General features: G+C 39.9%; 1 protein-coding gene across 2 annotated transcripts in view; it reads left to right on the top strand.

Annotated features, from left to right (window-relative positions):
• The first annotated feature begins 7261 nt into the window (after positions 1–7261).
• LOC131592171 (death domain-containing protein CRADD-like) overlaps positions 7262–26047 on the top strand; it is a 79447-nt gene continuing 60661 nt past the window's right edge. The window contains exons 1-2 of one of the 2 annotated variants that reach the window (XR_009280527.1): positions 7262–7603; positions 10818–11123. Coding sequence is in view for 1 of the 2 variants with exons in the window: in XM_058863492.1 (XP_058719475.1) it covers positions 10826–11123 (298 nt within the window). In the remaining variant the exon portion in view is untranslated. The remainder of the gene's footprint in view (positions 7604–10817; positions 11124–26047) is intronic. The other variant, XM_058863492.1, reaches the window with a different exon arrangement.

Here is a 26047-nt window from a genome sequence, read left to right as displayed (position 1 = left end):
CAGTATTGTCCTAATTATATTTTATGTAAATACATTCTAGATAAGCAATATAAAATTATTAGCAAGAAGGAAAAATTATTCACTAGAATTTGGATGGTAGAAATTTCTTCTATGTATTACAACAATGAAGAATTTACTTCTATAATGAGACTAAATCTCATCACCTTGAGGAAACAGAATCTACATATGACAGGGAGGACAGAGTTCTGTAGTTGTGTGAATTTCTGTACCTTATCCAACTCTTGTGTTTTAGCAGAATGTTCCTGCAGTTAAATTACCTTGTTAAAGATTGTTTAGAAAACTTTATTTACCTACATGCTCTATTCAAGAGCTTTTTCTTGTATTCCTGATAACAATCCTATTGATTTTTCCTTTGGCTATAATCTTAGGCTCTAGCAGAAATAAGTCAAGTGATATCAGGGCTTTGCTTCCCTTAAGCCAAAACACATAATAGAAATGGCAAGAGATATCTTTAGACATGGGTATCATGTCTAAGAGTCATTTAAAATAATGTAAAACAAAATTTCTGCCAACTCTGTAGTCATAAAAATAAATCTAAGTATCGTATTTACTGCTAGAGGAAACAATGGCTTGAGGGATTCTAAAAACTGTATTGCTAATTCTAAATAACAATAAAAAAAGTTGTTGAAAGAAGAAATTGTATTTTAAAAATATAGAAATTAATGTAACTTTTACTATCTAAACCAAAAAAATTCCAAATAGAGTAAGTAGAAGTTATTTGAGTGGTTAGTTCTATATACACAAAGGAAGTGGGGATGACAAGCTGCGTTGGTATCTCAGTCTAGCTCCTGAAAACCACTTCTCTATTAGCATTAGATTCAGCAGGTCTCAGTATTTTGCTAAGCCATTAGCACGACTGAAAATGCCTGGAAACAACATTCCACTGACACATAACTTCAGTCACCATAGTCTGAGCTTACTTTACAACAACATGGCGATTTGCCACAGTATTGCTAAAACTGGGTAATTTCTACAAATGGCTGAGTATCAGTCAAAGGAACAGGAAGGCAGAGTTGGTTCAGGTGCTGACCATCCCTGGTCCCTATCCCTTGTCTTTGACAGAGAGCACACTACAAGCTAGGTGAAATACAGCTGCCAGGAACAAGATGAGAAAATATTCTGCTTTCTAAGGAGGGAATTACTTTTCTGGCTTTCATGTCTGAGAAGGGACTAGAGGGAAAGGACATGGAAAAGCCAGCAACTCCTGTGAGAGGTGGCACTTCTCACAAGGTGTATCAAATAACTAACCACCTGGATGAGTACAATCCTGAAAGGTGTATTAGTAGAGATTAAAGGTCTAGGGGAAGAACAAGTATCAGTACAGTCTGAATCCACACATAGACAAAGTCTGGCTAGACAGCTTAATTTTGAGAAAAAATTAGCTTATAGCAAACTCAAGTCTGTCCTGGGGCCAGGGTTACCAAGCAGGAGAGAGATTAACTGTGTTAATCAATCAGGTTATCTACAGGGCTTTAAAGTAGCCAGTGCCTCTGAGAAAGTCTATAGAAATACAAAAATATATCACCATAATTATGCTGATTAATCTGCCTGATAAATTGTGTATTTTACTCTACTTAGATTATATTTTTAAAAAGGGATTGCACCTGTGTTTAATTTTGTTTTCTTCCAGAATTTGAGCCATTATTTTTCTAGGAGCTGAAACACCAAAATAATACCAGTCCTTTCTATGGTATTAAGAAGGAATATAATGCTGGAGCAAAAGCTATTTATATTAGCATAAGGAATGATCTGGCATTTAGTAGGAAAAACTTCAAACAGATATCCAGTGCAAGTTTAGTGGTGAGTTCTGCAAAGAACAAAATACACTAAAAAAACGCAAACAAATTCAATGCTTCTGCCTTGATTTTTCTTCCACTGGAGGGCAAGGTTTATGTAAGTAAATCCTTTTTATTCCAGTCAAACTGTTCTATAATTGATGTTTCATAGCTGAGGTTTGCAACTTGGTGCACTGTTAGTTACCAAATAATAAATGCAGAGGTATGTTAGACATGGGGAAAGATTCAAAGCCCAGTGCAAATTCTTCTTTTGAAGATACTTGGATCAGCCTTGATAACAGCAATTTTTTGAAAAATAGTTGTAAATCTGGTAGCTGAAAGCGCAAAAATCCCATTTCAAAATGCTTTGTTACAATTTCTCTCTTTAGGTTGCAGCTCTGAAATAGGATCAGTTTGGCTGAGTTGCTGTACCCACACTCTGCCTTCAGGGAGAATCTCCAAATTTGAGAGATTGCTCTGGACACCTTATTACACACATTTGCTTTTTTTCTTACCCTGTTTGACACATCTGGAGGGCAGAATAAGTTGTAGACCAACTCTTACTGTTCAAGGGATTTTGAGCTGGGTTTTTTTTTGTAGGAAGAGCACTATTAAAGACTGAGCTGCAATTTATCCATCTGTAAAGTGGGCGGTGGACTCAACATTCTGTAATTTCTCAGCATGGGGTGAAAAGTGGCTTATACTTCAAATAACATTGATAGGGACTTAAGCTGCAAGGAGGAAAATATCTTTGACTGGCTGCACTGCTAAAAAGAGAGAAGGAAGTAAGTTAGGAAAGTGTGATCCTTGTCTAACTAGATTGCAGTGGATGTGGCACAGCTCCTTCCTCAGCTGAAGTGCTTCAGACTTGTGTTTTCTGCGAGGGAAACTGTGAGAAGCTTTCAGGAAATTCATCTGTTTCTTTTAACTCCCCTGACAGAGGATGCAATGCCTACTGCAGGATGCTTCACTAGCCTGCAGGCAGGCAGGTTTCATTTTGAAAGGGAACAAAACAGATCAAGTGAATTCTTAATCGAACAGTATTTTTTGTTTGAAAACAGGATGTATGGGAAGGTATAAGCCGTGGCAAATATCTTGTTAGGCTACCTGTAAAAACATTCCATGAATCATTACTAGCTCCTGAAGTCTACCCTTAAAGTAAGAACCTTGCAAAATACAGGTATTGTGCATGAGTTTGCCCAGTTGAAATCCTGGGAAAGCAACAGAAGATATATAATAGCAACAGTTATTCTCCACCTAAATAAAATCAACCTTCCATATCTAAAATGTTAGAAAACCATTTAATATGCTGTAATTTGCAAGTAAAGTAAGTTGGTGTTGTGAAAAGGTTTCAGACTTCAATGTTTAATTTATTTTAGTCATTTTCCATGTTTGATTTTCAGGTTGATCAGTGAATTTTCTTTGTTTGTTCTCATATTAATAAAATGGTGCTTTATATTTAAAAAATAATTTCCTAAGTCTGTAATAAATAATAAATAATAAGAGGCTTGCAGTATTTCATCTGTCTCCTCAAAGAATCTTTAAATTAAACTTAAAAATAGAGAACTACATGAATTCATATATTTGAAGGACTACAAGTTCTGAGAAATACTGAGTCATGTTTTGCAAGTATTAAGTACACGGGTTTTTTTACAATTCAGTGGATTTTTAAAATGAAATGTATGCAAAAGTTTTGCATTTGATGCTTGCTTCCTTTTATAACTATTTCTCCTTTTTATAACTTTTTGCTAGGGATTATTTGTATCATAGGAAACAGCATTAAGAATTCATTGCAGTACTGCTAATAAACACTTATTTTTATTATGGAAACAAATGTAAATGTATAGACATTACAGAATCACTTTAAACCCCATGTTTTAAGATCTTTTAAAACTTTCTGTGCTATATTTTACCTACATGCTGGATGTGCCTTTTAATAAAATGCTACTTTTAAGGACGTTCATGACATGTCACCTATATTTTATATTAATTCCTCTCTTTGATCTGCATTTAAATCCTTTATTATTTAAATGAATGGAAGTTACAAAGTATCGGAACAATTATGCAGCAGCTCAAGGGCTGATCCCGTTCAGTGATGTGCTTCAGTCCTCCCAACATCTTTTTTTAGGAGGGTAAGGAATCATTTTCTAGTAGCAAATGTCACCTGAAGAGCAACACCCCTTCCCAACTGACCATCTAGTGCCCTCAAATTCTGCCAGCATCCAGCACAGCATGGCTAGGTTTTGGTCTACATTTTGGGCAAACTTTCTATACCAAGCCCCTCCCTTCCCTGGCATCACAGCCAGGTTTTCAATGACTGTCACAGGAGATCTGGATGTTGGCATTACAGAGGCCCACGGCTGCAAAGGGGAGTGCAATGGGCACCAGGCTGAGGAGGAAGAGGGAAGAAGGGGTTATTGCCTGGTTCAGCAGTGGACAGCAGTGGTTTGCAAGACCCGCATCTGGCCTTCAGGCCACCTAGTTTGGCTCACTCTGACTTATATTTTAACACTGTTTTTGAGACACATCACTTACAGAAATATTTTCTGTGCTCTTTTTTCTAAAATTGACAGGCAAGCATACAAGATATGTTTCTCTTTTCCCTTTTTAATTTCTGAGGTTTTGTGAAAGATTTAACCATTTAGATGTGTTTTTAATAAACAAATCTAGAGGCTCCTATTTTTTATTTTGTCCCTAAAGCTGAAATGCTGTCTTGCAGACAACTGAAAATAGCATAATCCTAATAGATTTAATCTGCTTGTGCCAGTTTTAACAACCCATTTGGCCTCTTGTTATCAGCAGAAAATAAACTAGTCTGTAGAAAACAAAATACAGACATGATGGCCTCTCAATATGCAGAACCAAACAGAACAACCTTTTAAGACCAAAAGTCTGAGGATATTGATGTGCAGAATTGACTATGGTCCATTGATCTGCAAAGTCCAGGAAATACTTTTTTAATCTACATGGTTAGCTTTGAGATTTGAGCAGTTAGTAGGCCTTTGAGTTGACACCAAACTGGCTCAAATATATCTAAAATATATGTACGTATTTGTCCTTAAAAGTGAAATAGAACCAAACTATCTCTCTGAAGTTTTGTTGAACCTGGACCAGAACAGAACTGGAAGACTTTTAGTGAGGGCTGAACTCAAATGGGACCAAAACAAAGAATTTAAGGACTTCACTCCTTGGACTTAAAGTATTAACTCTGCGCATCCTTATCCTGTACCTGTACTATATAATCAAAACCTGGGCTGCATTGCTAAAGATGAACCCAAAACACTAGTAGCATATTTACAGTTTCCACTAAATCAATTTGCAGCACTAGTTATTAATATTAGGAAAAGGAAACACCAAATTTTCCCTTAATGAGCTTTGGACCTCTGGTGCTGTCCTCTTCCTTCCTAGGCTTATCTGTTTCCTTTCACTGCTTTTCTTCTTTCTATCTCTCTTCAGACTGCAAGCAAATACGTGACTAAATGCTGACTGTATAACTGCTATAATTTCCTTGGGTGGAATTTGGAGCTGCTCTATGCATATCCATATGTTTTTTATCTATAACTTTCTAAGACATTCTTGGATAGTATAAAATTTAAAAAACCTATCTGCCTCATCTGGCAGAAAGATACAGTAAATGCAAGTGATGTAACTGCTTGTCCTAATTTTCTATTTTAAAATGCAGCCACATTATCTGCAATTAAAAGCAGCTGTCAGGATTGCAATGATGAGATTCTCTGAAGTCTTCAAGTTTGGTCACTTCTGTTCCAGATATAATACAGGTCCTTAGATCATGACTGAAAAAAACAAAATAACCAGCACTGACCATCAGAAGTACAAGAAGCTGGGAAAGGAAACTTTCAGTAGCTGTGTAGTGCTGTGCTGAGAAAAGATCGTACAGACGGTTTGTCTCTGCTCCCTGGTGCTGCTCTGTGCTGTTTACAAACGTATCTTCTCACAACTAATATTACAAACGTTGTGGCAAAAAAATGTAAAACCACCTCAGTTGTACTTTGGCACCAACAGCAGCATACTTTTTGTCTTGGAGTTACCGATGATGACTTACTTGGCTTCCAGTGTTGTCTGTTAATACATTGCTCTGAAACAACATAGAGGAGCATTTAGATTTTTTTTAATGTCTGTGTTCCTAGAAGACTAACATGTGCCTGAGACAAAAAAAATATTTACCTTGGTTTATCAGATGTATTACAATAAGATACTATTTATCAATTATTCACAAGCAATTTAACCCCCTGTATCAAACTTATTACCTGGAAATAATTATAGATAAAAGTGTTATGTCATCAAACCAAAAACACTGGTATACAACTGCCAAATAAGTAGCATCTTTGCAGAAACTGGCTGCATGACAAACGCATCTATTTTTTTAAACATTTCTTAAAACCAGCATACAAACTTTGCCTTTAAGGCTGATTTATATTCTGTGTCCACATAAATTCTCAAATGTCAGCCACAGGAAAAGCAAAGGGAAAGGATTTAAGATTCCTGAGCGTGACTGCCTATCTTTATGCAAAATCTTGTAGACAGATAACATGTTAAACATAGGCAGTATGTGGACTCCACCAATACTTTTGGTTACGTTTTTCCATGGCAAGTAATTCCAGGGTACAGTATCTGGGAATGACACGTAAAGGTTTCCACAACTAGCTTCCAAATACCCTTAAATATTTCAAATACCCTTAAATCTGTACGATTAGTCTAAACAGAGTGTACAAATGGGATTCACAAGGTGATGACGTTTCTAGCAGCAGCTGCAGCAACCACCTTTCCAGCTTTTCCAGAGGGTAGGTATTAGCACGCTGTGCATACCACAGCCAGCTTGCTGTGGCTGCCTGCAGCTTCAAAGGTAGTACGTTCCAGCACTGGAAGGTATTATTTTTTTTTTCCTCTTTCATCGCTATTGCGGTCCCGACATGAAAGGAAAAGGGCTGACACCACTCAATCCCGTGTGACACCTGACACCTATGCAACAGGGGGAAAAAGTTATTCCATGATGTGTGAGTGAAAGTGACACCGGCTCGTTTTTACAGCTCTGTGAATCACAGTCTTCTCTTTTCTACCGTATTTCGGTTCCAGGTATCCGTATAAAACCAAGTGAATAATACAGTATTCATTAACAGAAGAATAAAACAACAAGAATGTGCACAGCACTGTGGTAGACACAGGCCAGCTCTTACTTTACTAAATGGTTTTCTACTATTAAAGTTTTTTCATTTTTAGGCTGTTCAGATAGAAGTAACGAAGCTAAATGTGTACAATACTCGCTATAATATGCTCTGTGTTTGATACGACGATACCAGCACCAGGATGAAGTTCAGTTTAGCGGATACTCACAAATAGTAACCGGTACGCCTAGAGAGTAATGAGATCATCTGTTTCTAATGTCATTAAAACTGCAATTTCGTAATTTCTAATTTGATTTCAGATACAACCCCTCCACTCACTAAACACCCCCACCGCTCTGACTCCTGAGAGCGCAGGAGGTCCTCGGAACTCCTGGAAAGGCGCCTCCTTGGCGGAGACACCTCCCGTCCCCGCCCCGGCAGCGGCAGGAGCAGCGGCGGGGCCCCTTCCCGGGCGGGCCGCGGCCGCTGCCCGCAGCTGACATGGCGGCCGCGGGCCCCTCCCGCGCTGGCGGCCCGGAGCGGCCGCCCCTCCTCGGCCGCCCGCAGCAGGGCAGCGGCGGCGGCGGCTTCCGGCAGAGCCCTCTTGCCTTCAACAAAGATGGTGCTCCCCGCGCAGGCCCCGCGGGCGCCGGCGCGCCCCGCGTAGCTTCCCGCTCCCCTCGCGTAAGTACGGGGCGGGCGCTCTCCGCACGCTGCTCGCTCGCCGGGTGCTGCCGGCGGCTCCGCTCGGCTCGTCCCGTCCCGTCCCGGGCGCCGCCACGGGGAAGCGGGAGAGCGGAGCCGTTCGGCGGCGTCCCCGGCGCTGCGGGGCCGGGGCGGGGGCCGGGCTTCCCGGGAGGGCCGGGCCGGGGCGGCGGGGCCGCCTCCACTGCCGGAGCCCTGCCCGGAGGGAGGCCGGGAGGGGAGGAAGGCCGCGGGCCGGTGCTGCCGGCGGGGGCTCGGGCCGGGGTGCGGGCAGCTGGTCCCTGGCTGTTACAGGAGCAGCAGCTGCCAGACCTCGGCAGGGAAGACGTTAAAGCAGAACTTGGGGGTTTTGTTGGTTTTTTTGGGGGGGCTGGGCGGTGTGGGTAAGATTTTTTAAGCCGTAGGCATGCTGTTAGTAGCCAGAATCACTCATGGGTTAGGCAGGTGAGTGCAGTTGGAGTTCCAGAAAACGGTGAAATGTTTCTAGCAAAAAATCTAAGTGAATGAGCCTTTCTAGTGTCAGAAGGGGTCCTTATCAAAAGTTTTATCCCCAGTCATGTGCAGTTACTCTGTCAGATCCAGAAAAATGCAAACCTGCTTGTGTTGCTGTGGTGATGAATCAAGGACTGTGCTCATTCAGCAGGTCATGGGCTATATTTCTTAAAATTTGGCTTTAGAATGGAAAAGATCCATTTTCAGAAGTATCTGGGGATGTTTGAACCATGTTATCTTTTGGGTAAATGGATATTCCATATTTTTATTTTATGTGAAATTACTAGACTAAATTTAATTCAGAGCTTACTTTGAATCCCTAGATACAGGCTGTGGCTAAAATGAATTTGTTAATTCTGTGTTGCACTAAACTCTGTCCCAGCACTGTTATGCATCAAAATCCTGATATATTTCCATATCTAGATGCTTAGTTCCTAACTCAGACATTTCCTTCTCACAGTAAGCACACACAAAGAAATACTTTATCTTTAAAAAGGCCTCAGAAATCAGCATGCCCCATCCTGGAAGTTTACCAGGCCAGTGCAAGGACTTTAGACCCTCAGTTGTGCGCACTTTGCAGTCTTAAGGCAAAGGCCTTTTTCAGCAGAAATTCCCCTTTCAGCTTCCTGGCATTTCTCAGTGTTCAAAGGTGCAAACCTTTGGTTTGTAAGAGCTTTATTTTTGAAAAGTGTTGGTTGCTTTGGTCATGAAGAAGAGGAGCTCATCAAGTTCTGTACAGTCCTCATCCAGCACGTGAGGAGGCTCCTGGACGGGGACTCTCGGGGCCCATTCAGAATGTGAGACAAAACTTTTGTAATATATGTAACAGTTTTCTACCTGGGTTGAGATCACACCCTCAGAGGTGCTTCTGGATGCCTTTCTTGAACCCTGCAAGTGCTTCATGAGCTCAGGGGTGTTCTCCTAGAAGGAAGAAGTGGTAGGATTTACTGCCTGTATTTTGCTGTAGTCCAGAGATTGCCTCCTGTAGTGTACAGGTACAATGACCAGAATCTTCAGCTTCACCTGTCCAAAATTAGCATCCTGACATCAAGTGGGAAAATCCAGTTCTCTTTCTTGCCTGCTCTTTTTTATCTCCTTGCTTGCACTACTGTCTCAGTCCATGATGGAGTTTGATGTTTGAATTCTGCTTGGCAAACTAGGATTTCATAGGGACATGGGCTGGCATAGCAGTATTTGATTCCCACATGATCCCTAGACAGAAGATAAGCACTTTGAAATTCACTTCAGTAGATGAGAAATGCGCTGTGTAACCTGGGAAAGATGGTAGTCTTCCAGGAAGATGCTTTCCTGCAGTGCTTTTGGCACTTGATGGAAACATTTTTGGAAAGTAGCTGTGTCAGAGGATGTCACAGACAGGGTTTTCCAGTCTCTCCCATGGCACTGAGTTCTTGCATTCTGTCCAAGGTGCCATTTATATGCCAATATGTTCTGTTGGTCACCCTCCTGGAGTTCAACCAGGCCAACCATACAATCTTTGATGGGGCCCTGGGAGTGAGTAGGCACCTCTGTTGGTAAGAAGACTTCATCAGGTTTCATGGAAAAGCTTTGAAGATTCTGTCCTTGTATCCTCAAGCTGAATGAAGCAGAGCTTCTGCAAGGTCTAGTGGTTCAAACGACAGTGTCTAGTTTAATTATGAGAAACCCTCTTGGTAATCACACTCAACACCTGCTGCCATTTTTTTACTTCCTTCTATTAATGAGAAAGTAATTATGTTGTCATTTTCCTTTTTAAGTGCTAGTAATGGGCCCAGGGATATGTTTGTCATTAAGAACTTTGATTTGGTTCAAAGATTCTGGCTTGAACTTCTGACTTGATCTTGGATGAGCTGCTTGGTGTCTCTGGACCCTGATTATTCTTTTGTAGTGGCAATAAATGCATCTTTTTCACCTTTTGTCTAGTCAGTGTTAGCCAAGTGAAACGGAAACTGGCAGATGGCATCTGATCACTTCCTGTGAACACATTAGAAGACAGGGAGAAGAGCTACTTAAGCTAAGCAACAGTTCTGGCAGAACAAATGCCTATAAATAGAAGGGGATAAATTTGAGATGGAAATTCAAAGAAAGTTGCTTCTCATCAACTGTTGAACAGTTGAGCAGTCTCCCAGGATGAGTCAAGGTTGAGAAAGACCTGGTACATAAGGTACGTTTCTACCCCACCTAAACTTGAAATGCATCATGTAGGCCAAAGCTACCTGCTGATTCTGTCCCTGCTGCTTCTGCCTGGCTGAGATGCATCTACCAGTCTTGCTGCTGCTTTTGTAATTGTATCAGTGGTCAGGTGTGACATCTGTTTAATTTTGGGGGGTTAGTGTCTCGTAAGGTCTGGCAAGTGCTCTAACTGCCTTTAGTATGGACCTTAACCAGTTAATACCAGGATTATTTGGCATGGGTTTCATTCCAGCAAAGGACTGTCTTTGCAATGCCAAATGTTCTATTCCTGTCTAGTATTTCCCAGAAATTGCATCATTTTACCTCATGAGACAGTGAAATCTGAGTGGAAAGAAGATGATGGGGATCATTAGTAGTTTTGCCAGGTTGGTGATTTCTGAGCTTAGAGTTTTCTCTAAAGGTTGACAGGTGTCAGACATCACTTTGGGATGTTCAGATATCACTTCTGAATGTTAAAGGTTGAAGTATTTTAATCTTCACACATTTCCTTACTCCTTTTCTCACACTCTAGGTTGCCAGATGGATGCCAGAGACAAGCAGCTTTTACGCTCCCTGCGCCTGGAGCTCTGCACAGAGGTGCTGGTGGATGGACTTGTTATTCAGTATCTCTACCAAGAGGGGATTCTCACAGACAGTCATGTTCAAGAAATAAAAGCCCAAACCACTAGTCAGAGGAAAACCATGATGCTCCTTGATATTCTCCCTACCAGAGGACCCAAAGCTTTTGATGCGTTCTTGGATTCCTTACAGGAGTTCCCGTGGGTTAAGGACAAGCTGATGCTGAAGCGGAAAGAAATGACAATACAAGATCCTTCAGGTAAGGCCAGGGTTGCTGTTGCTGCTATTTTGAAGCTTTTTCTCAAGCCATAATTTTGAAAGTATTGAATGTACCAGTAATTTCAAGTTATGCGTCGTGTAAACTCATGATACCAAAAAGAGGGAACAGCCTGAATTTCCTGGAAGCCAGTCAAACCGCAGGAAATACTGCAAAGTTTGGGACAAGAGCAGGGCTGAGTTTCAGGAGACAAGGAGACAGCAGGAGGGGCTACCTTGGGAGAGGCAGGGATGTAGGAGGACGCATAATCCATCGCCTCAAAGGGAACGGACTATAAAAAGTAATTTAGACTAGTTGCAGAACAGTGTCTTTGCAATCCATATCTAATATTGTTTCATTTATGTATGTTTCACAGTGGTTTGTTCTTGAATAATTTATATTTACAGAGTTTTTATTTGTTGACTTTTATTATGATTTTAATGTAATTTTGATTTAGTACTGTATGCTAATTTAGATTTATTTAGTTTATTGTATTTAGTGGAGTGCAAATATCTAGGATCATTACTTGCAAAATTACTAGCCGTTGCTTATTTTTAAAACAAATTTAGGAGCTAACTGATTCTTTAGTATAATCTCTGGCTTTCTGACATTTAAATGTACTTCTAAAACTAGTTTTCTAGACTTGATGTTTGTTCAGATGTTTCTTTACCAGTCTATGCATACAGTTGCTGAGCTGTTCTGAATTCAAGTGAACAGCTTTAAATGCACATTTCTTTTCCCAGATTCTGGCAGCGTGCACTGTCTGCTAACCTCATGTTGCCAGTGAGGTAGTGAAATAGTCCTCACTTGGGAGCATCTTACCCAAGCAGTCTGATTAATCTTTCTCCAAGCCCTTTCCTCCTGCTGTACCCCCATTTGAGTTTGGTCGTACATATTTTGATGCACATGACGTGTGATTTTTCCAGTGTCAGTGTGCTTTGCGTGAGACTGAAAGCCTGTGAAGAAGGGTGGCTAAGACCCGTTGATCATCATGTGCACCTGCATCTCAGTTAGCTGCATGTTCAAGAACATTTTATCAAGATCTGCTGGACAAATCTGAGATTCCCTTACCTTAGGACATTTTTAATGGAATATTGTGACAGCTGGTCTTTCTATTGGTCTCTGCGTACGTTGCTGTATGCGTGCTTGGAAATGAGTAAACAATTTTCATAATTTGGGAATAAGTGTCCTATGCTGCCTGCAAGTTCTCAGCATAATGCAAAGAGTGTGTTGGAAAAGGCCTTGTTCACTTAAATACTGTCATGCTAGTGCTCTTTATTTGCCTTACAAATCAGCCTCTTTGTTTGATAATTGCTGCTTAAGCTGGTGAATAACCTTATAGTTCCAGACACACACAGCCATTAAATACAGTCAGGATCATGTAGTTTGTTACTGAAAAAATTGTTACCAATTTTTGTCCTTTTGATTGTTTTGTGGACTGCTTGTTCCTGCTCTTGACAGCATGTGACTGATGTGCTGGATTTCTGCGTATCAGGTTCTCTGGTTTCAAGTGGGCTGACTGTACTTGATAGTCCTATTGCCAAATTTTGTGTGTAAATTAGAAAAGGCTTCCAGGTTAGATCAAAGGTTACTGTTATTTTTATGGTGGCAATACAGAGAGTAAGAACAGGATAGGAGGCAGAAAGCCAAGTTTGTTTTAATATTTAGGCATGTTCTTTAGAAACCAACGAAAGAGCACCATCTGTGCCCTCATAAATGCTGAGTGCGCCCTGGAATGAATTGGAAACTATGGTGGCAGCATCAGAGCTGATTACATGCAAGAAGATGTGGTTTGGGATAAAAAGATTCACTTTGCATTCGAACAACATACTTGGAAGCTTTTGTCTCAGCAGAGTACATGAACATGTGCTTAGCCTTAAGCATGGAAAGAGCCATTGGTTCTAAAAAAACTATAAGCATATTTAAAATTAAGTGTGTTCTCTAGTGCCATGCTAGATAACTTATGCCCTATTGGAAACTATGCTTATAACTGATTATTTGTCAGTGGTAATTTGTTTTAAGGAAGCCATTTGTGGTGAAAAAAGCTTGCCACATAGGCACCATCCTTCTTTTAGATCCTAAGTCTTTTAAAATGGAAGTTGGTTTTATGTCCCCAGATTTTGAATTTTTTTTTTCTTTGAATCATAAATACCATGGAAACGGAATGCTTTCTGTTCACTTGCTTATGCTCAATTAAAATTCTGTTAAGGAAAAAAAAACTATCCTTTGTTTTTACAGACCCTTTTGCAGGAGTAAGGAGCGGTAGCAAATTGATCCTTGATGGAAGGTTTTGTTTTAGTCTTTCACTTCTCAGTGATTACATGTAGGATTTTTAAAGTCAGTAATTAAGTAGACTATTAAATTATGTCTATCTGAACCTGAAAACTGGCATGTACACAGTGAATTTTTTTGTGTAGGCCTTTGAATTATTTTGCGTTTCGTTCAAAGAGATCAGGCTTTCTATCCTTCCTTCAGCTGAGAAGTACAGTTGGTTAAAAAAACCTCAAAACTGTAATTATGTAGAAACTTTTAGTTTATTTTCTTTTCCTAGTAAAAAACAAGCCCAAACCAACAAATCAAACAAACAGCAATTTCAGAAAGTCAGAAATAAAAATATTTTTGTTGGTGTTGTATAAATATGATCTGGTGGACCAAGCAACTGCAAAATGGAAGCCAAAGTCTGAGATCTAGACAAGACTCTGCCATTGACTCATCGTGAGTCTTTGAGCAAATTCTTTCAAGGCAATGGATTTATTGATTCCTAAGTTGTGTAACTCGGTGTAATGTTCATGAAACAGCATAGAGTGGAACTGTAAATTGGCCCAGGATTCAACCCAGACTATGCTGTTTGGCTGCTTGCAAATAAATGAGCTTTGAAACCTCTGTTATCCTGAGTTTTATTGCTGAATGTCAGTTGACTTAAAAATAATAGTTCTTTATACTGTTATCTGATGTACTTCCATTGAACACAGAAAACCTTAATTCTGCAGAGCATGAGGAATAGTTTTTCCATGAGAATCAGGAGGGTGGTGTGCAGGCAGGTAGGGCCAGTTGCATCTGTGTAACTGAAGCAAACACAGGATTTCTTCCCCTTGCTTGTTTACTTTATTCAAGGACAGCGTTTTGCCTTTCTCCTCTCTCCTATGGAACTGTCAGATGGCCACAGCTTTGAGGAAACCTTTTCATAAACTAGGGAAAGCATAGTTGTAAAACCCCAAAATTTCAAGAAGAAAGTTTAAAGTCGTGCTTTTGGAGGTGTTTATGACTTCAATTGATTTAAAGGTGATAGGGTATCTTTCTGGTTTGTATAACAACCTGTGATAAGCCAGTTCACCCTGTGCAGAGTGGCATTGCCACACAAACTTAGTCATTATAAACATCAACCACAGCATGAGTTTCTGGTTTTGAAGATCAAAACTTCTGCCATAGTAACAGTTAACAAAAGTAATGTGTGTCTGTTTCATTGGGGAAAGACTGTTCTGATTTTTCTGCCCTAGTTTGGATAACTTTATGCCTTGTGTCAGGAACATAAATCTTCAATATAGTCTTATAATTCCTATGAAAAACTACAGCTGTTGGCAACAGAATTCCCTTCTTTCTAGGAACAGCAAACAGCAACAGTTACCCAATATCTTTTGCACTGAATAAAAAAAAATACAAGTTTCGATGATGTTTGTTTATCAGATTGTTTTTCTAATCTCTCTCTGGTTGGGAATTTCTCAGCTCAAGTATTATATTTCTCTCCGTAATACACATGCTGTAAAATAATTTACTTATAAAAGTGTTAGTACTGCACCTCTTTGTAGTATAGATGATTTCTTCATTCCACAGGAAATTGCAGCATACCGAGAACAAAAAAGTGAGATACGGCATTTGCCAAAGGAATCCTGGAGCAGCTGCTGCTATCTGGCAAATGTTAGTGCATTTAGGGCATCAGAATTGCCATGGGAAAGCTGTACTCCCACAACTAGGCAAGGAATATTTTCTAATGCATAATTTTGTTGTGGAACCTAGTCAACATTAGTGTCCTGCTAGACTTGGGTGTTCATTTGAACAAATTTTAGTGTGGTTGAGGTTTTTCCCTGGACCTGTGGGGACTGTGTGTTGTCATATAGCTATATAAAGCTTCATGTTGTGTAACACTTTGGATGAAGCATGAAAATACAAAACAAAGCAAAACACTTAGGCCGAGTACTTACGCTGAGAAAGCGAGACATAAAGTCCAGCTTTCCCAAAGTCCTTTCTCCACAGCTGGCTTGTGGGTTTCTAAGAATTTGGATTCAAATGCAAAAGCATAAGTACATGGGGAATTTTAGTATCTCTTACCTTTTGTTGGCTGCTTCCTGCCCTCCTCCTATTCTGCTTCCTCTCCCATCTAATGCAGTGAGGAAACAGCCTGATCTCTTGCCTTTCCCATTTAGTTGTCAGATAGGAAAAGCAGCTGAGGAATCCCTTTTCTCTCTAAAATGGTGGACAGAAGACAGTAGTTTTTTTCTTTCTTCTCTTTCCCTCCCCTCTCTTGTATAGTCCAGTGGCAGAAGGGGGAGTTTCCTCCTATGTATGTCTGAAGGAAAGGGGTGGGCTTAGCAGCCTTGGCCTCTCTTGGTTGACCTGGAGATGAAGGAATGCCCTTGTGCCACATCCTAATGGCTGGGGGCTACAGAAAATATTCTGTGACTATCTGGAGCAACGCAAAGGCATCCTCATAGGAGAACTTCCCAAACTCTTTCACATTCCCATCTCCTTTGAAAATCGGGTGTTACATTTATGGCTTTGGCTGTGTTCCTGACCGCAGCAAGATCTGTGAAGTCTGGCATTAAAGGTTTGTGCACACACTCAATATTAACTGTATGCATCACGACATGGACAAGTAATTGACTTCTCAGGTACTATGGAACAGTCTGTGTGTGTAGTTTTAGTTTAATGTGTGTATAGATTTTTTTTCTTCTTTTTCTTTCAATTTAAGGAATATCTGCTTGCTTTCTTTTTTTGCTATGTTCATGAGTAGCTGGCTTTATGCTGCATACATCTTACGTTTTCACTTTGAGAAGCCTGAATCTTAGGCATTGGTGTTAGAAAGTAGTGTTTCCAGCCTCAAGCAGTTTCTTTCAGGTAAGTTAATGGAAAGATATACCCATACTTGGTGTACTCTGTATCACAAATGTGTGAGGCTAATAATAATCGTACAGGTTTAATGAAACATATAGACCTGGAAACAAGGAAGGAGTGAGTTCTGGCAAGAGAGGTGTTCAGACCAGCTGTGCCCAATCAACTACTCTTAACCAGTGCTGCTAAGAGGAAGCAATGGGTAACTGGTATTGAAAACTCCCTGGTATAGGAAGTGGAGACATCCGTGTGCTGACCAGACTTGATGCCTTCCAAAGTTTGCTGCTTCCCCAAGGACTGGATCACAGAGGTTGCCAAGACCTGGCATCACCAGACTTTGCTACTCTCTCATATGGTTATAATAATACTTCAACAGATTAAGGATGACTGTAGGGCTTGGTGATCCCATATGAAGGAATTGAGTCCAAGCAGCATTCTCCACAAATCCATGGAGCTGGATGGGATATATCTGAGAGAACTGAGGGAGCCAGACTATGTCTTTGAGAGGCTGTTTTCTGTTATGTTTGGGAGGCAGTGGCAAGCCAAATGCACAAAATGCGGTAAAGTAACAGGGAACAGTCACCTTGGGCATACTATAGGTAAATCAAGCTTAACCAACTTGATTCTTGCCTTCTATAATAAAACAACCACCTCTGTGAATGACAGCAGCAGATTTCATTTGACTTCAGCAAGGCTCTCAGCACGGTCTTGTAGCATTCTTGTGGTTAGCTGGGAAGGTATGGACTGAATGGGTGACCTGCACAGTGGTTGAAAGAAAGGTTGGACCACCACTCTAAGAGGATCATGGTTGCAGCTTCAATGTCCATCTAACAGGTGGCTAATCAGGAATTATGTTTCTTAGGACTGATAGTGGGACCAATTCTTTGTCAGAGATTTGGGTGATTGGAGTGACTGTATCTTCAGGAAGTTGTTAGGTGAATTAATTTTGTTTGCTCACTTGACCTTCTGAATGGTGCCTGAAGCTGGAAAACAGGATGACTCCAGACCCTGGGTATAATTTGACACAGGAGAGTGGGACTGCCTCTCAGGGGGACTCCAGCAAGCTGGATGAATGGGCCAGCAAGAACCTCATGATGTTCAGGAGAAAGAAGTGTAAAGTCCTGCACCTGGGATACAAAATTCCCACAAAATTGTACAAGATGGGCACTGACTGGCCAGTTGCAAATCTGGATAAAAAAAGGTGGTTGTCATGATAAACAACAAGTATGATGATGAACACACAAGATTCCATCAGCAAAAGCAAAGCCAGCAAGCAGGCTTTGGGAAGTGATTATTCGCCTATACTTGGTATTAGAAGATTGTATTTAAAATACTCTGTCTAGGTTTATGCCACCAGTACAAATGAAAGATTGATAAACTAGAGTCCTGTGGAGCACCACTAAAGTGGTTAATTCAGTGTAAGCTACAGGGAAAGGCTGAAACAACTGACTTTATTCTTGGAGGATAGAAGGCCAAGTAGACTCAGAAAAGGTGGAGTCAGACACTTCATGTGGGTGTGTTGCAAAAGAAAAAGAAGTGGTGGCCACAAGTTGTAGTGAGGGAAAGTGTGATTGAATCAAATTTTAAAAATTCACAAGACAGTTTAGCACTGGCCAGGAGAGTTTGCAGACCAGGTAGGATTGCCCAAAGAGGATTTGGAATCTCCATCCTCAGAGACACCTAACACTCAGGGGTACAAGACCTTGAGCAGCCTGATCAGACTTTGAAACTGGCTTTACTTTGATGTTAGATGACCTCCAAAAGTACCTCCCAACCTAATTTTTTCTGTGATCCTGTAACTTTGGTTTCAAACTCTCTGAGCTCAGTATATGGGATTTTATTCCAAATGTAACTGCTGCTGACACAGGGTACTTTGGATGCATATGTGTGACTTTAAGTTCAGATTAGGAATGTGTTTTTTAAGTGAATGGGAGTGTTTGAATTATATTTCTTTCAGGTGAATCTAAACTGGAAATTGGTCACTGGATCCATAGGACCAGACTAGAACAAAGTTAGAAGTGAAACCTTCCAACTGTGTGTAGTCTGAACACCAGATCCTCAGCATAATCTGTATCTTGTGGCCCATACATACATGCTAATATGTGTTCCAAAGTAACTGGGAGAACTTTCTACTTAGGAGTCTCTAGCCTTAATTTTATGAATTTTTATCTTCTTTAATATTCTCCTTCAGAGCTGACCTGCTTCTTTTTTAGCACCTTCACAGTTGCCTTGTAGCATCATCTGAAGATGTTTAATTTTTGTATTTTTATTGCATGGGAAAATCTATTGTCTTTCATAAATTAAGTTTATGTGTACTATTTAAAAATCAACCAAGCAGAGAAAACACATTTGCCTTAACTTATCTGGGTTGAGGAGGCTGCATAACCTCCCAAAGTCAGTAAAAATGCTAAATAGTGTCTCAGTAAAAGTCTTGACTCCAGTGAAGTCAGAGGCCAGACTCTGTTGACCAGAGCAGGACAAAGGCCTTGCCACTGATGACTAAAATGTTCTCTCTGGTGAAAGAATGGATGCTATGCTGTCTTCCCTGCACTGACATGGCAGCATGACTTGACCTTCAAAGAAAAATAACTTCCACATCTGGAAAGCTATTACTAGTTTAGTCTCCATACTCCTTTTGCCTGTCAACTGAGAGTATCAGCAGTGGTGTGACTTAATCCTCGCCAGGAAATGTCACTTGTATGGCAAAGGTCAGGAGGTTCCTCTAGGATACAGTTAATTACATTGTTAGTGTATCTTGAAGCCCTCCCTGCACTGCCATATGCAGCTAAGTTTTCATTCCAGATCTGTTTACAGTCATATATTTGTTTATGTGAAGGAGAACTAAAGCACCCAAGTATCACTCATTACCTCCAAGTGATACAGTCTATCTTGTTAGAGGATTTATTGTTTTGTATACAAGACTTTTAAAGACAGTTTTTATCTACTTGGTAATTGTGTAAACAGAAAACCAATCTTTTTGCTTCTTTTTCCCATTAGGCCATTGTTCCAGTATACTGTCAGAGTTTCTTTTTTTCTTCCTGCTCTTGCTTTTTCTGTGAATAAATTTGTTGATGCTAATTAATGTCCCCTGTGCCCCTCAGATACACGCTAACACATGCTCCAGAGTAACTGAGAAAACTTATAACTGAGTAATTTATTCTTGCTAATGAGAAAACCCCATATATTGATGTATTGGCAAGGAGTTTTATATGTGTTTTGACGATCTCTGCTGATGCAAACTGAAGTGAAGCTTCGATGTTCCTTCCAATTTACATTTAGTGAAGGAGCCAATTTGATTTATGCTATAGGGTTTATATGTGCAGGAAATAAGCATTAATGCACTGGATCAAGGTAAATAAATCAGTATTAGTGCACCACTTCTTCTGTCAACCTTCTTAATCTTACTATTTCATCACTTTGCTTGAGATTTTCCAAAGTGCTTATCGTTAACCCAAGCTCACTTAACCCTTCTCCTGTCAAGGTCAAGGGTAAGCTCCCCATGGCTTTAAAGATGATTTTAGTCCTGTGCATATGCTTTTCTTAGCTTTCATTTGTAGTTAACAATATATTGTCTTTTTTAACAAACAGCCTGTTTCAGTTTTTGATTTTTCTGATAAAATATGTGCTGGGAATGCGTAAAAGGACTTTGACAGGTAAAGGACTAAGCCCCATGCCAGCCCCAGGGATCTCTGTCTGGCTCTGGTGGCAGGTAAGCTCCCTCCATAGGCAGGTAGTGCTGCATGTAAGCAGGGCCATAGGAGTCCTCAGCAGAATAACCACTGAGAAAGAAAAGTTGGAATGAAAAGGAAAGTCAGTACTTTCTAGTATTTGTATGTGAAGAAAATATTTATTTAACTATTATTTTATTCAATGTAGGCAATGGCTTTGTTTGCTCAACTTTTGAAAGTGACATGTTCTTTATTCATACTTGTTTTTCATTTAATTAAAAAGTAATTTATTTCCCTGTGATCCAGTTCTGCTACATCCCACATAAGATTAGTTTCATATTGATATTCTTGACCAGTGATTTCTGCAGTCAGGGTGGCAAAACACTCTTATCATCCCCTTGGTTAACGTACTCATGGTGGATCTGATGACTTCATCTGCAAAGTGCTTGTTTTAAAAGCAGCTTCAGGTTATAGGAGAAATGCTATCCAGCTGTTTGCAGTAGAAATGAACTCAGGATTCTCAGGGCATTTCTCTTGCTGGCACCTGGGTTCTAAATGGGCAGCCTTAAATGGTTCCCCAGCAAGCTGCTGGTTGTGCTTCCAGCCGGGTGCCCAGGCACTGCAGCTCTTGCTGTTGGAGCACCTGGGTCACTTCAAAGGCTGCTCTGAGCAGGTCCCAGGCTGCCTGTCAGCCGTGCCAAGCAGCGCAGTGCTCGCTCATCACTGCTGTTGGCATGCACAGCCAGGCCTTTCTCTGGCCATTTCACCTATGGTGCCAAATCCAGTGGCCTTTTGCAGCTCATACCTGTCAGAGCTATGTCCCTGCCAGCTGCTGGCAGCACGGTGCAGCTCTTCACATGGAATAGTGTAATGTTGGTATCACCCCATAGTGTAACAGGTAGGATACCTCCTTGTGACTTCATGTCTTAGAATCTTCCCTAATAAGCTCATCTATGGTTTATATCAGCAGTGCCCCCTCAGCTGTGTTTGTAAATATTTTGTGGAGGCATAGCTCCAAGAGAGAGCTCATATATTGAAGTTTGAGTAGAATAAAGTCCTTTCCAGTAGTTAAAAGAACTTTTTCTAAGTCCTAGAAAGAGATAGGGCTTGAGTTCTTCTCTTTGTTTCACCTGGGCTAATTGAGGCAGCTTCTGAGTTGGTGTGCTGGCCTTTGTGAATCCTTCCTTAATGCCCCTAAGTTTCCTCAGAAATTGTGCATGGATTTCAGCACAATAATTTGGACCTGTTCTGGGATAAGGGGATTGCCAATAAACCTGTGTTTCTGCCTTGCAACGAATGGAGTAGAATTGACTCTGTAACTGTGAGTCTTGTTTGCATTTATCATCATTTATGTTTCATTCATCCTAGTTCTCATACATAGCAATGTTAAATGTATCTTTAGGTTCTTCAACTAAGTGCAACACTCCTTTTCCTAGGTAGAGGGTAGACACATGCACTTCACTTGTCTCTTTAAAGTTGTTACTTATATTAGGGATTGTTTAGCTTCCAGTATGACAAAGGGGTGAAATATAGAAAAAGAAACGAGCAATACCTGTTTAGCACCAATGTCTATTGTTTATTAAGAGGCTGTTACCATGCTTCAGTTGAGACAAGATAAAGTTGTCCAGCTCCTGGCACTACATTGATCTGATACCTGGCACAAGACAAAGTCCTGAAAGGAGCTTCTCAGTCTCCAGGAGACAATAGTCATCTTGCATGTTGTCCATATACCAATTAGTGGAAGCATGTGCATTGCTAAAATTTAATTGGAATAGCTAATTTAAAGAGATCTTAGTTAATATATTTTTATTGTCAAACTCAACCTGCAAACATTGGTTTGTGTGACTGTATTCTTGTTAGCATGCTCAGTGGCCTCAGGCAGGTTACTTGCTCCAAGTTTACTTTAATGATCCACAGGATTGGGCTATAATATATATATAAACAGAGTCTGCAGGAGTGAAACCAACTGTGTTTCCACTAAAGGAAGCACAGGGAGTCCAGGGGAATAATACAGGGTTATATATGTCTTGTTTGGGTTCTGTTAACATTTTTTTTTGTTTTGCAATTTTCCACCTACAGTAGTGTAAATTAATAAATATCAAGTCATTTAGAGAAAAAGTATACTGCCTTTCTATTCAGACTAATATCATCCAGAATTGGAGTGTAAACTCACTGTTCACTTGAGTGTTGTGTTCTAGCCTGCTACATGACAAGGTGTTTTCCTAGCTAATGCTGATCAGAGACATTCCTAGTGTGATTAAATGTCCACTGCAGTGTTCATTTTGCCATTGGTATGTGCACCCTTTTAATTCTTTTAAAATTCTTAGCATACCAGGCTCTGGTTTAGAGAAGTTCTTTGGTTCTTTGTTTGGTTTTTTTTGTTGTCGGTTTTTTTGTTTTGTTTTGTTTGATTTTTTTTCCCCCATGAAGCCAGATATGAAGGGAACTGTGATTAGCTGCCTTGAATTTATGATTTAACAGCTTTTACTTTCACGGTTCAGTAGCTCATGCATTTGGTAAAATTCCTCCTGTATCAGAGTATTTTTGTTGTCTGATTAAAAAGGCATTGTGCTGGGGTTTCCTTCTCTTGTTCTGAGTGTAAAAATATATTGTTTCTTCCAATTCAAAAGTTCTTTGACAAGTGCTGAAATTACTTAGGGACTTAAAGAAAAATAATCTTGATGACTATAGCAACAGTAATCCCATGACTTTCTCTGTAAGGCTTCTGTGTTTAAATTACCTATAAATGTTAGGAAAGGCAGAACTAGCTTTTTGCTTTTGTGTATAAGCCTTTTACATTGGTCATAGATTGTGTGTATTTGTTAGTGCCTAGCCCTCCTAATAGTGCCCCTCAGGACAAAGTACACTACATCTTGGCTTTTCAACTTCAGCATTCTTTTGTTAAATATGATCAGATATTGGGTAACTTTTGTGTGTAAAGCTTCAGAGTTCTAAGTTGAAGAAATATATAGAATGTCCCTGTCTTGATACTGATTTCATGCCAGCTGATTCCTTCTGGTAGGGTTATGAATTATTTGTGCAATCATCATTCCTAAAGCTTCTTATACTAAATAATATGCTGTCTGCTTAAAGTTGTGAAACCTTACAATTCTGTACATAAAGACAAACACTATTTTTTTATGTGTTGTCCTTAACTTGTAGGTTCATTCTGGGACAGTTGTCATCATGTCCGCAACATCATCTGGGATACACATATCCAGACAAGCCTAGAGCTTTTCTGACTTCATCACTGTCTTACATTACTGCCTGTGGGTTAATTATGAGCTCTTTCCACACATGGCTGGAAAGAAAACAGAAGTCCTAAAATTGGGGATCTAATAGCATTAATTAATTAATTAATCCTGGAGTATCAAAGTGGGCACAGAGTCTCAAAGCATGCCTGTTATTGGTGAGGAGAGGGAGGTAGTAAGAGATTCTGTACTTTCAGGCATTAATTACCCTTCTGATTTGGCACTAGCTAACATTTGTACACCTCTTGGATATGCACCAGTAAACAAAATCCTTTTCTCCAATTCTGTGCTGTAAGTGTAGTTTATGCTTTTATTATTGCTCAGTTCCTCTTGACTCTACAAACTATCAACACAACCCTTTTTCTTCCCATAGAGCTATCACTAGTTACTCAGACTCTTAATTTAGTCTTGTGCTCCAAGAAAAGCATTTATATTGTTGTGTTAACAATGAAGAGCTACTCTCTGAATAGGTTAGGTCCTGTACTTTATTGAGTAAACTAATACGGGAGCAGGGTATAAAATCCTATAGCCCTTACATGAATTCTTAAGAGTCTCCTTTCTCCGTGATTCCAGTCATGCCTGTGCCACAACTTTTGAGCCTTTTCCCCATTCTACATAGAGTTTTCATTCTGAATTTACTATTTTCATGTTCATAACCATTTTATATATTAGTCAACATTATAACATGTAGTTGATTTAATTCTGGCATGCAAAGCACATTGGTCATGCATATCAGAGAAAAGCTTAATGTAATTTCTGTGAATAAAATGTGTGTCATTGTATTGCGTCTTTAAAGATCTGAAAGCAAAGTTATTAATTGGATCTTTCTCTTAGGATTGCATATTCTGCCTTCGTAAGGAGATTTGGACTGAGCACATTATTACTTCATGTGCTTTCTGGACTCTCTTCTGAGGCCAGTGGTATCACAAGGTTAAAAAAAAAGTCATTGGAACATAGAATATATAAAGTATTAAGAGCTGGCTGCTTTAACTCACCATGGGGTACTGTTGTGAGTTATTAACATGCTTATTAGGAAATGACATTGAAATGGGATATTGTGTTTCAGTTTTTGGATATAATTTCTTCCTTGTGTAAAAAATTGTCAATACCAAAATGACCCTTCTACAAAAGTGTTCATCTTTCTTTTGCAGAGATGACATTCAATCTTGCTGAGGTGATCTTTTATCTTTTCCTGGATGTTCTATATCAGATACAAATTCTAATGTACAGTTACAGTTACTGCTTTTTCAGTTTACATCGTTGCAGCTTTGTAGCAATACCCACTGATTCCTGACCACAGCTGATGGGCTTACTATGCTTTATAGATTTCCTCATCTCGGTTTTAAAGAAAGAGCTTTCTCAAGATGGAATCCTAATCCTATCCTATCCTTGTATAAGCTGCATTACAAACGTACCAGTGTTTTTTCCCTTGCCTTGGAGTTGTAGGGATGTATAAGGCTTTGATAATTTTTTTCACACCTGTAGTATCTATGATGTTATTTGTAATATTCCTTCCCCTATAGCAGACTTGCAGTTGCTCAGAGAACTTTGTTAACCCATCAGGTCTTAGCTGTAAAAAGAGAGATGCCTGAGGTTTTGTTCAGCGTTTCTGTTGCAGAACACTGGCATGAGACACAGTGGAAGGACAGCCATGCCAGGTCTGTCTTGCTCAATACACCCATGGTGTCAAGGAACCTGTTGTTAACCTTTGCCAGGCTCTGTCAAGCTGAATACACACAGTACCATGAGAAGGAAGCTTGACTCAGGGAATCCTAGCAGTGTGACAGGACCTCTTTCCACTCCATTTTACTGTCCTGTCTCCAGACAGAGAAAAATGGCACCGCCTTGTTCAAAACTCCCCTTTGGCCCACTGTTTTTACATTTTTTGAACACCTTTGATCCTCAAACCTCTCTTTTACCTTGATAGTCATATGCAGTAATTTTCTTGATTTCCCCACATCTAATCCTGCGGTGCCTGTCCCAGGAAGGAAATCCAGTCAGGACAGAGGTCTAGGAAAGATTAAATTGAGAGTGAGCATTTAATCCCAGTGTTTTCAGTGACTGCCTTTTTAGGCATAGGTTTTACTACTCTATTTATTTTTTCATTTGACTGGAGGTAGCTAATAAAAATTCTGGTTTTTAACATCACAGTCATAACTATTTTCATGCAGAGTGATAATAAAACACATATGTGAACAAAGTGCATATGCCACGTCTGGAACACCAAAATTAATTACCTCAGATGTAGAGGCAGAGGACAATCACTCAAAACAAGGTATGATTCAGGGTTAAGATATGGGAAATGTGCTATTACAAAGTTTTTCCCAACCATTTCAGATTTATAAAATAAATATTGGCATCTGCAGACAAATGCCAGATAGCATGTAGCAATTTGACAGACCTACAACCAATTCTATGCTTTCTTTTGCCTACGGGTTATGAGGAAGTGATGAAAGGTATTCTCAGCTTTAAGTGGGTCACCCTACATTTGATAGCTTGAATTCAGAATGTATATACATACCTAAGTAGTTTATTTCCTATGGAAAAGGGATATATTTTAATAACTGGAATTAGGCTATTCAAGATAATATAATATAATAATGCTTCTAGCAGACCATGATTCTCTTACCTTGTGGTATACTGAGGCTGGCTGGTGAACCTTTGACCATGGGAAGAAAAATAGCTGAATCTTTTGCTATTCCTGGTGTTTTCTAATGAGGAAATCTGCATTTAGTGAATGGTATTCAGTACTGAAGAAAGGTAAATGGCTTGTCTTTAGATTTCTTTTACATCACTTACTTTTTTCCCTCTGTACAAGTTGGGTGTTTTGCTTTAGGCAGCACGCTGGTGAGCTTCTCAGTCTTCTCAGAAAACTGTCTTACACTTTGAACAGGCAATTCAT

Source organism: Poecile atricapillus, chromosome W (genome assembly GCF_030490865.1).
Source record: "Poecile atricapillus isolate bPoeAtr1 chromosome W, bPoeAtr1.hap1, whole genome shotgun sequence".
Lineage (NCBI taxonomy): Eukaryota > Metazoa > Chordata > Aves > Passeriformes > Paridae > Poecile > Poecile atricapillus.
The sequence above is the reverse complement of the archived record's forward strand: the minus strand, read 5'-3'. Positions and strand labels throughout refer to the sequence as shown.